Source organism: Pristiophorus japonicus, chromosome 5 (genome assembly GCF_044704955.1).
Source record: "Pristiophorus japonicus isolate sPriJap1 chromosome 5, sPriJap1.hap1, whole genome shotgun sequence".
Taxonomy (NCBI): Eukaryota; Metazoa; Chordata; class Chondrichthyes; family Pristiophoridae; genus Pristiophorus; species Pristiophorus japonicus.
In genome coordinates, this window is record NC_091981.1 from 24383633 (window position 1) to 24395858 (window position 12226).

Below are 12226 nucleotides of genomic sequence, written 5' to 3' on the forward strand. Positions count from 1 at the left end.
GATTAGGGTTTTCTCATGGGGAAAAGGTAAAACCTGAAATAAAGATCAACAAACATTAAAATAAATAAATTTTACTCAACAAAATTTTATTACATTTTTCCAGTCCAGAAGCTTTGTTTAGCAGTCAATACGTTGGTAAAACCCCAGTCATGCCTAACCCCAAAAAAGGTCTAAGATTTAATGGGGTATTTAACAATGTTATTACTGGCTGAAGCTTTCACCAGTTTCTATGATTTGACAGATTACACCGATTCCTGCCTTTAAGGCCCGGGGGGGGGGGGGGGGGGGGGGTGGGGGGTGAGCACAGTGTGCAGTCTGCATCAGAGCAGTGAATGATTGACTGTAAATTCAGGATTTCCCCATTAGGATGCCCATACGTAACACCCTGAAGATGCGGTCTGTTTCAAAGGGGTAATGACAGCAAACATTGTTCGTTCACTGATATTACGCACTGTAAATTCTGGACCATTATATAACCTTACCGTCCAGTTCAACGTTAAATGCAACTTCAATCTTCGTATCGTATCATTGCCAACTCTCAGTGGAGGCATGCCTAGTCACGTGACAATCTGACAACATATCTGATCACGATTTCTACAAATATATTATATTTATAGTTGAGTATTTTTGCTCATGGTTTTGCACCAGCAGCTGTTGTGCAAGAAGTTCCAAGAACCAGGAGGCCACCCATGAGCATGCGGTGAGGGGAAACTGAGGGCAGGGGAAGAGAGGAACAGAGGGTGGGGGAATGGGGAAAGTGGGGGCAGGGAAGAATTCCAACCCCCACAAATATATAAATATATCTATGTCCCTAGGGAACAACACTGGTCACATCCCACCAGTGAACAAACTCTTCATCCTTACTCAGTCTCCTATGTCCCAGCCAATTACCAACCCATCTCACAAGGTTGCGTACAATTCCCTGCACTCACTTTTGCTAGTAATCTCTCGTGCATATCCGTGTCAAATACCTACTGGAAGTCCATATAGATACTCCCCTATCCAGCTTGCGTGACCTCCTCAAAGAAATTCTAGATTTGTCAGTCCTGCCTGATCTTTCACAAACCCATACTTTGACCAGGTGACACCTTGTCCAAGTGTTCACCGTCCATGATAGGGCCAGCAATTTCTCTATTGAATTATCTTAAACTGACAGGTCTGTAGTTTCCTGGTTTCTCCCCACCCCTTCTTAATAATGGAGTAACATTTGTAATTTTCCAATCCAAAAAGGCACAATTCTTAAAACTAGAGCACTTTGGAACATGACTAACACATCTGCAATTTCCTCATCCATTTAAAAAAAAAAAAATACCTTAAGGTGGAAACCATCAGGTCCTGAATAGTCTCTCAAGTCCCCTTATTTTCTTGATTTCTCCCCCCCCCACTGGTATTAAATCCAATTAAGTTCCTCCTCTTGACTTATTTTTTAGGTTTCCTTGTACTACTGGTATTTTGTTCATTTCCTCCACTGTGAAAGAGTGAAAAGTTTATTGAAAGCAAATGAAACATTATCCGCAAACTCTTCCAGCTGCTTGGCAAAAAGCTCAACTCCTGACAGGAAACTAAGGAAATTCCTGAACATCAGCCTTTTTTTTTCTGCGAGTAAGACAACATGAACAACAAAATGTCTTAAAAGGGTGTCTTATAGATTCCTATACCCAATAGTTGTGAACAAATGAAGAAAACACGAGGCAAGTGCAAACCATTTTATTTCAGCATCAAACTAAAATAGGTCATTATTGATTAACAACAAAAAATTGCAGCCTCTAACACACAGGTCAAGCCTAAACAAAGGCACAGTACACAGCAAAAAACACATTATTAAAACTCTGATTTTAAATTTAACATATTTTCCTCCAACATCTGATCACTCCTTGCAGAAAAACCTTGTTTGCCTACATACATCACTGCACTTCAAAAATAATTCATTGTGAAACACATTGATCGTTGGAGATTTTAACCTGGAAAGAAGGAATCTGAGGTGATCTTAGAAGAGAAGATAGTTAAGAGAATGCAAGAGGAGGTTAATCCAGAATACTACTTTAATTTTTTTTTTAAAGTGCGAGTCGGATAAGCGGGCACAGGTCCAAACTGATAAAAAGGACTAAACTTATCAAGTTATTCACAAACAGATCAACATTTGAAGTAGGCTTTAGATACAGTAGTGAAGAGATCCACTCAAATCATTGAAGAAACAGTTAAATGCTATAATGGGGGGGGGGAGGGGGGGGGGGTGGTGGTGGAGGAAAGGGGAAGGGTATTGTCTCAGACTGGATGAATTAAGATGTTGTAATCCATTTTGGCATAAACCATTATTACACAAGATAGGATGGCACCTAAAATTAAGATCAGATTATCCAAGATCATGTTACTCTGGCCCCCTTATTACATCAAATAAATGGAGATATTTAAAAATAAAAGGACTTTAAAAAAAAAAAGTCCAGACTAGCATTTAAGCTTTTATATTTGAGACCCACCCCCTCCCCCACGACCATAGGACTGAAGCAATGTGATTTGCAATCCAAGCCCCTCCAGTAAGAGTTTTTCATAGAAGATTAAATACGACAGTAATTTTATAAATAAATTGTTCATAATCATGAAAAAAAATCAATAGCATTTTATTTAATTCTACCCCATTTCTCTCAACTGCCACTAAACCCCACTCTCATAGGTACCTTGCAGACCCCTGGAAATCCGAGATTATCACAGGGTCTGTTGTCTACACACGTGGTTTTCAAAGTGGAGTCATTACCCAACTGACCTAACCGGGGTTGGATTGCAGTAGCTGCAGGCCCAGGCATTGTGTTTAAGGAGAGGAAAGTCTTCCAAAAAACAAAATGTTGCGCGTTTTGTTGTGTCTGATGAAGAACAAGAACGGATGATCAGCCACAAAGTCAGGTGTTCTCCTGGCACTTCTCAGTAAAAGGATTGGTGCTGTGGCAGCAGCGGCTTCTGTGCCTTCTTCATTCACTTCGACAAAGGATTTATGAACAACTTTTGACAAAACCAGGTCATTTTTCTCAGTCATTCCAGAGAAGTTAGCTTGCGAATCACTAAAAGCATCTACCATCCCCATTAGGGTGAGGGTTGATTTAAGGTCATATTTCTCCTCCAGCTTGAATTTGGGCAGTTCGACATTAACCTCCATATTATCCATCATATCTGGGTTGGTCCAGTCCATCAGATTATCAAAAGTGAGCTGATTTTGAAGCTAAAAAACAAAATGAATCTAATGTTAAAACACCATCAAAAACATGCATTTTATTGATTATATATTATCATGGAGAATTTAAAAATTGAGGCATTGCTTAACCGCGAGCAAATGTAGGTTAGCGAACAGAGGGGAGATGGGTGAGCTGGACTTTCTGCAAGTTAGGACATGGGCAGCAGTGTTTTGAATGACCTCAAGTTTACAGAGGGTAGAACGAGGGAGGCTGGTCAGGAGTGCATTGGAATAGTCGAGACTAGGAGGTAACAAAGGCATGGATGAGGGTTTCAGCAGCAAATAAGCTGAGGCAAGGGCGGAGTCAGGCGATGTTACGGAGGTGGAAATAGGCGGTCTTAGTGATGGCGCGGATGTGGTAGGAAGCTAATCTCGGGGTCAAATATAACACCAAGGTTGCAATGCAGAGAATTTAAAACACCAACCATAGTATTTCAAGTATTATGGAATCAAGCTGAATGCACTTTTACATTTACCGGTAATGTTTGAAAACAAAAATCAAATATTACAGCTCGCAGCTGTACCAAAATCCAGTGGATTACCATAAAGCAATCGTGCTCTAGCCCCGGGTGTAAAAATTTGCCTTTGAATCCAATCAATCCAGCCACTAATGCTCTATTTACATTTATGTTTTCCTTACTGATTCCCGTTCGACTTTTTTTTGGACAGGACTATATGGGAAGTGTTCTTCTTAGCACTTCTGCCACACTGGTGTTTCATTTGGGATTTATTCACCACGGGCTTGAAATATATTGTTTGGTTGTCAGACAGGAAGCAAAGAGTAGGAGTAAATAGGTACTTTTCGGAATGGCAGGCAGTGACTAGTGGGGTACCGCAGGGTTCTGTGCTGGGGCCCCAGCTGTTTACATTGTACATTAATGATTTAGACGAGGGGATTAAATGTAGTATCTCCAAATTTGCGGATGACACTAAGTTGGGTGGCAGTGTGAGCTGCGAGGAGGATGCTATGAGGCTGCAGAGTGACTTGGATAGGTTAGGTGAGTGGGCAAATGCGTGGCAGATGAAGTATAATGTGGATAAATGTGAGGTTATCCACTTTGGTGGTAAAAACAGAGAGACAGACTATTATCTGAATGGTGACAGATTAGGAAAAGGGAAGGTGCAACGAGACCTGGGTGTCATGGTACATCAGTCATTGAAGGTTGGCATGCAGGTACAGCAGGCGGTTAAGAAAGCAAATGGCATGTTGGCCTTCATAGCGAGGGGATTTGAGTACAGGGGCAGGGAGGTGTTGCTACAGTTGTACAGGGCCTTGGTGAGGCCACACCTGGAGTATTGTGTACAGTTTTGGTCTCCTAACTTGAGGAAGGACATTCTTGCTATTGAGGGAGTGCAGCGAAGATTCACCAGACTGATTCCCGGGATGGTGGGACTGACCTATCAAGAAAGACTGGATCAACTGGGCTTGTATTCACTGGAGTTCAGAAGAGTGAGAGGGGACCTCATAGAAACGTTTAAAATTCTGACGGGTTTGGACAGGTTGGATGCAGGAAGAATGTTCCCAATGTTGGGGAAGTCCAGAACCAGGGGTCACAGTCTAAGGATAAGGGGTAAGCCATTTAGGACCGAGATAAGGAGAAACTTCTTCACCCAGAGAGTGGTGAACCTGTGGAATTCTCTACCACAGGAAGTAGTTGAGGCCAATTCACTAAATATATTCAAAAGGGAGTTAGATGAAGTCCTTACTACTCGGGGGATCAAGGGGTATGGCGTGAAAGCAGGAAGGGGGTACTGAAGTTTCATGTTCAGCCATGAACTCATTGAATGGCGGTGCAGGCTAGAAGGGCTGAATGGCCTACTCCTGCACCTATTTTCTATGTTTCTATATGCAAGTAAAGGTGAATGTTGAATTAAATTTGATGTGACTCCATGGCACTTAAGCAGCCAAAGAAGATAAAGTTTGATCACTTAAGGCTAAAACAGTGATTTCGATTGAAAGCAAGCTCATTTGCACATAGCACACATTCACTCCCCAGGTGAGGAAATAGCTTAGTTAGTGCCTCGAGCACAATCTGAGCTGCAGGGCTGGATTTTTGCTGACTTTGCAACCGGGTTTTTGCTGCGATTTGACCCTCTGCGGTGAAAACCCGGCCGGCGGGATCCTCAGGCACCTCTTTGCGGCGTCGCTTCCCTGTACTGCCGCGGAGAGGTGCGCCGGCGTGCAATGATGCAGACTGCGTTACCATCAGACTTGTGACGCTCTCCCGACCCTTGTACCACGCCCAGAATACCAACAGGGTCAAACCGGTTTTGTTCCCCCCCCACCCCCCCACCACCACCACCACCACCACCACAAAAAGGACTCTCACAGCACTACTGGCCCCAGTCTAACGTTGCCAAAACTTGCAGCATGTGCCGCAAATCCTCGTGCAATGCCGACTTTACTGATGTGCACCCGAAACTGAACATCCAGCCCAATGTGTTTTCAAGGCCTGGCACACGGGCTAAGTGTCATCAGCAACTGTACATAGGAACAAGAGTAGACAATTCAACCACTTGAGCCTGTGCCACCATTCTATTAGAACATGGTTGATCCATACCCCAGCTCTATTTAAAAGATAAACGACTGCAGTCTTGAAATTTTAAATTGACTCAGCAGCTGCAGGCATTTGGAGAGTTCCAGATTTTCCACTACCCTTTGCATGAAAAAAAAAAGTGTTTCCTCTCCTAAATAGCCTAGCTCTAATTTAATGATTTTACCTCCTTGTTCTGACAGTGCGGGGAGATTCTAGCTTTAGCCGCAGCATATCACAGGTTATTGGATTACTACTAGACACAGGTAGGAGAGCAGGGAATTACATCTATTACTACCATTTACATGTAGACGGAGTATTGCATTACTTTGACAAGGTCCCACACAAGAGATTAGTGTGCAAAATGAAAGCACGTGGTATTGGGGTAATGCATTACATAGAAAATAGTTGCAGGAGTAGGACATTCGGCTCTTCGAGCCTGCATCACCATTCAATAAAATCATGGCTGATCATTCACCTCAGTACCCCTTCCCTGCTTTCTCTCCATACCCCTTGATCCCTTTAGCCATGAGGGCCATATCTAACTCTCTCGAATATATCCAATGAACTGGCATCAACAACTCTCTGCGGTAAAGAATTCCACAGGTTAACAACTCTGAGTGAAGACGTTTCTCCTCATCTCAGTCCTAAATGGCTTACCCCTTATCCTTAGACTATGTCCCCTGGTTCTGGACATCCCAAACATCGTGAACATTCTTCCTGCATCTAACCTGTCCAGTCCCGTCAGAATTCTATATGTTTCTATGAGATCCCCCCTCATCCTTCTAAACTCCAGTGAATACAGGCCCTCGATCCAGTCTCTCCTCACATCAGTCCTGCCATCCCGGGAATCAGTCTGGTGAACCTTCGCTGCACTCCCTCAATAGCAAGAATGTCCTTCCTCAGATTAGGAGACCAAAACTGAACACAATATTCCAGGTGAGGCCTCACCAAGGCCCTGTACAACTGCAGTAAGACCTCCCTGCTCCTATACTCAAATCCCCTAGCTATGAAGGCCAACATACCATTTGCCTTCTTCACCGCCTGCTGTAACTGCATGCCAACTTTCAATGACTGATGTACCATGACACCCAGGTCTTGTTGCACCTCCTCTTTTCCTAATCTGCCGTCATTCAGATAATGTTTTTGCCACCAAAGTGGATAACCTCACATTTATCCACATTATACTGCATCTGCTATACATTTGCCCACTCACCCAACTTATCCAAGTCACCCTGCAGCTCACACCGACACCCAGCATAGTGTCATCTGCAAACTTGATATTACACTCCATTCCTGAAAAGGACCAGTTTATCCCGACTCTCTACTTCCTGTCTGCCAACCAGTTCTCTATCCACGTCAGTATATTACCCAAATATCATCTACTTTAATTTTGCACACCAATCTCTTGTTTGTGTGGGATCTTGTCAAAAGCCTTTTGAAAGTCCAAATACACCACATCCACTGGTTCTCCCTTGACCATTCTACTAGTTACATCCTCAAATTCTAGAAGATTTGTCAAGCAGGATTTCCCTTTCATAAATCCATGCTGACTTGGACCGATCCCATCACCGCTTTCCAAATGTGCTGCTATTTCATCCTTAATAATTGATTCCAACATTTTCCCCACTACTGATGTCAGGCTAATTACCCGTTTTCTCTCTCCCTCCTTTTTTAAAAAGTGCTGTTACATTAGCTACCCTCCAGTCCATGGGAACTGATCCAGAGTCGATAGACCGTTGGAAAATGATCACCAATGCATCCACTATTTCTAGGACTACTTCCTTAAGTACTCTGGGATGCAGAATATCAGGCCCCGGGGATTTATCGGTCTTCAATCCCACCAATTTCCCGAACACAATTTTCCACCCAATAAGGATTTCCTTCAGTATTGATGTGGATAGAGAACTGATTGGCAGACAGGAAGCAGAGAGTAGGGATGAACAGGTCCTTCTCAGAATGGCAGGCAGTGACTAGTAGGGTGCCATAGGGCTCAGTACTGTGACCCCAGCTATTTACAATATACATCAATGATTTAAGAATGGAGTGTAACATCTCCAAGTTTGCAGATGACACTAAGCTGGGTGGAGGTGTGAGGAGGATGCCAAGAGGCTGCAGGGTGACCTGGACAGGTTAGGTGAGTGGGCAAATGCATGGCAGATGCAGTATAATGTGGATAAATGTGAGGTTATCCACTTTGGTGGCAAAAACATGAAGGCTGAATATTATGTGAATGGCGGCAGATTAGGAAAAGGGGAGGTGCAACAAGACCTGGGTGTCATGGTACATCAGTCATTAAAAGTTGGCATGCAGGTACAGCAGGCGGTGAAGGCAGCAAATGGTATGTTGGCCTTCATAGCTAGGGGATTTGAGTATAGGTGCAGGGAGGTCTTAATGCAGTGGTACAGGGCCTTGATGAGGCCTCACCTGGAATATTGTGTTCAGTTTTGGTCTCCTAATCTGAGGAAGGACGTTTTTGCTAGAGGGAGTGCAGCAAAGGTTCACCAGACTGATTCTCAGGATGGCAGGACTGACATGAGGTGAGACTGGATCGACTGGGCCTGTATTCACTGGAGTTTAGAATAATGAGGAGGCATCTCAGAAACATAAAATTCTGACGGGACTGGACAGGTTAGATGCAGGAAGTGCAGTGTATGTAGCACTCAAAATCACTGACTGCACACGGTCTGGTGTTGTAGTAACTGCTGTGACCTTGGTCCTTTATTGTACAACTCGAGTGCCTCCCAGTGTGGTGGATAGCCTTTTATACTCTCTGTCTTGCGGGTACTTCCAGGTCTCCCACCACAGCGCCCTCTGTAGCGCACCATTGTATTTATGTATTGTCCAGGTACATAAATGTATATCAAGAAGAATGTCCCTGATGTTGGGGAAGTCCAGAACCAGGGGCCACAGTCTAAGGCCACGGGATAAGCCATTTAGGACCGAGATGAGGAGAAACTTCTTTACGGGTTAACAATTCAGTGGAGAGTTGTTGATGCCAGTTCCATACTCAAGAGGGAGTTACATATGGCCCCGGCAGCTAAAGGGATCAAGGGGTATGGAGAGAAAGCAGGAAAGGGGTATTGAGGTGAATAATCAGCCATGATCTTATTGAATGGTGGTACAGGCTCAAAGGGCCTACTCCTATTTTCTAGGTTTCTACACAGATAGGAGAGTGGAGCATTACATCTATTACTACTATTTACATGTAGACTGAGTATTGCATTACTGTTGGTTATGAGGGGGGGGGGGGGGGAGAAAGTGGAGTGTCATTTCTTTAGCTACTGGATACTTAGTTATTGGTGGAATTCAAGTTCTTTCCAACTCTGGATTCCCCTGCGATGCCCTCTCGTCACTGCCCTCTATTTCCGTTCTTCACCTGTTTGCAGGTGGCCCTTGGTTCTTGTAACTTCTCACACAGCTCTTGGTGTGAAACCACGACCAAAGTTACTCAACAGGGGAACCAAACTTTACAAAGTAAATGCTATAACAGTCAGATGTCACATGGTCAAACCTCCAAACAGTGTTAGCAACCCTAGTACACATGGCCACCCAAATCCCATTATTCATCCGTGGTGCCTAATCTAGTGCCATTAAGGAAACAAGCTGATTTATCTGATCCAAAATGGATAACCGCAGACCTCAGGCAGGTCCAGAGAGGCTTTTCAGGAGCGCCACAAAACAATGCGAACAGGACCAGTTGCTGCTGTGGTGCAGGCCAGTTGGCTGTTATTTTGGTGCATGCACGCTAGTGGCCGTGATTTTGCTTTCCTTCATGCGCTCGAGCGGGGCGGCCAAGAGCTCGCGCCCCGGGAGTTCGATGTCACGTCCACCGAGACACTGGTAAGCAGCGATCGCTGAGCAGGCACTGGGGACGAGGCCGCTCTGGAAAGGGACATGTACATAGATTAGTGACGGACTGACTGAATGCCATGAGGAGACGAGGGGCCCCAGAGACACCGGGAATGGATTGGCAGGGCTGGTGCTGAGGCTGGGGGAGGGTAGGAAGGAGACACCACAGCAACCTTGTCCAAGGGTCTGGAACAATGATCAAACTGAGCTTCTGTTCACAGAGTACAGCAGCTGGGCTTGAGAGTGGACCCGGACGAAAGCCCTGGTCCCAGTTACTGGCGGTGTCCTGATGGCAGAATTACCATACACCAGGCCACATATCAGCGATATTACAGCACAGACAGGGGTGGGGGGTGGGGGGAAGAAAACCCTGAAACATTCGGCAGCTGTGCAGTGAGTAGGCAGGCAGTGGAGGGTTTCACCTGAAACGGTGCCATGTTCCCAACAGGAACCACCGAGCCCAATTCCACTCCAGGAAGAGCAGGGAGGTGCCATGTGCTGAAGTATTTAACAGGTATGTTAGAGTTACCTTGCAGCTGAACAGAAGATAACATTTTTCACATCACCAATCATGTCAAGGTTCACTATATCAGACAGCCCTGGTGAAATGTCATGCAAGTCCATTTAACAGGACACTGATCTTTACATTCAGAAATGTAAGTGTGCAAGAAGTTTATAGCATAATTTAGATCGGGGGGGGGGGGGGGGGGGGGTAAAACCATGATTACCAATCCATTTGAAAAGGGTCCTTTAACCAAAATAATTTGAACAGCTGCGCTAGGGGTCCACCAAAAGTAGACACAGATTGTAAATAACCATCCACCATCCCCGCACTGTTATTTACGGCTATAAATTGTCTATTTTTATTTGATAGAAAACACTTGGGTAAAACACACACACACACACATTAAATGCAATGCTCACAAATTGTTTATTATTTCAGTTCCAGAGAAACAGAAAATGACTTCACTGTCCACAACTAAAGTCAGTCTGGGACTGTCTTCCCATTAAATATATCTGGGTGATAAATAGGGTTGATTTTCATTTGCATTCTTAGGCCAATTGGTTATTAAAACTGTCTAAGGAAAGGAGATGGTGCTTTGGATGGCCCTGATCCTTTACCAACACATTAACCAGAGAACTCGACAAGACCCGTCAGGCACTAGATGCTTATTAAAATGTTTTGCAATTTATTCCAATTATATAAACTGCTCATACAAACCAAAGTGCTGGAGAATTTCATGATTATAAACTTTGATTTAGAGTTCCTGTTCACAGGATTTAAAATTTTTTTTCCTATTCTAAAAACAGGCAGCAGAGAGATAAATTAAGACTTAAAAAAAAGTCATAAGCAAATATGTTGGTTTTAAAAGTACAATGGAAGATTATTTTAAAAACTGAATTCATTTGAAGTTCAAGGGTAAACAATGAATGGCCAAGGATTTCCAAGGAAGCTGATGTGTGGTGAATACAAAGGTAGCTTCTTGCCTCCAATAAAGACAATGCAAACCAGCATGTCTGCCCTTTAATTTACAACAGAGCTTACAGCAGTCTGCAGGGAGGTCCTGCTGCAACTGTACAGGGTATTGGCGAGGCCGCACCTGGAGTACTGCATGCAGTTTGGGTCACCTTACTTAAGGAAGGATATACTAGCTTTGGAGGGGGTAGAGACGATTCACTAGGCTGATTCCGGAGATGAGGGGGGTTACCTTATGATGATAGATTGAGTAGACTGGGTCTTTACTCGTTGGAGTTCAGAAGGATGAGGGGTGATCTTATAGAAACATTTAAAATCATGAAAGGGATAGACAAGATAGAGGCAGAGAGGTTGTTTCCACTGGTCAGAGAGACTAGAACTAGGGGGCACAGCCTCAAAATACAGGGGAGCCAATTTAAAACCGAGTTGAGAAGTAATTTCTTCTCCCAGAGGGTTGTGAATCTGTGGAATTCTCTGCCCAAGGAAGCAGTTGAGGCTAGCTCATTATGTGATTTGAATACATTCAGATAGATTTTTAACCAATAAGGGAATTAAGGGTTATGGAGAGCAGGCAGGTAAGTAGAGCTGAGTCCATGGCCAGATCAGCCATGATCTTATTGAATGGCAGAGCAGGCTTGAGGGGCTAGATGGCATGTCCTTATGTTCATAGAAACATAGAAAACATAGAAAATAGGTGCAGGATTAGGCCATTCGAGCCTGCACCACCATTCAATGAGTTCATGGCTGAACATGCAACTTCAGTACCCCATTCCTGTTTTCTTGCCATACCACTTGATCCCCTAGTAGTAAGGACTACATCCAACTCCTTTTTGAATATATTTAGTGAATTAGCCTCAACAACTCTGTGGTAGAGAATTCCACAGGTTCACCACTCTCTGGGTGAAGAAGTTTCTCCTCATCTTGGTCCTAAATGGCTTACCCCTTATCCTTAGACTGTGATCTCTGGTTCTGGACTTCCAACATTGGGAACATTCTTCCTGCATCTAATCTGTCTAAACCAGTCAGAATTTTAAACGTTTCTATGAGATCCCCTCATTCTTCTGAACTCCAGTGAATACAAACCAAGTTGATACAGTCTTTGATAGGTCAGTCCCACCATCCCAGGAATCAGTCTAGTGA

General features: G+C 44.0%; 1 protein-coding gene across 4 annotated transcripts in view; it reads right to left on the reverse strand.

Moving 5' to 3' along the window:
* Positions 1 to 1691: 1691 nt before the first annotated feature.
* Positions 1692 to 12226, reverse strand: part of LOC139264252 (leukocyte elastase inhibitor-like) — a 49311-nt gene continuing 38776 nt past the window's right edge. For all 4 annotated transcript variants that reach the window (XM_070880412.1, XM_070880414.1, XM_070880416.1 and 1 more), the window contains exon 7: positions 1692 to 3211. In XM_070880412.1, coding sequence (XP_070736513.1) covers positions 2807 to 3211 — 405 coding nt within the window. In that variant the 3' untranslated portion in view covers positions 1692 to 2806. The remainder of the gene's footprint in view (positions 3212 to 12226) is intronic.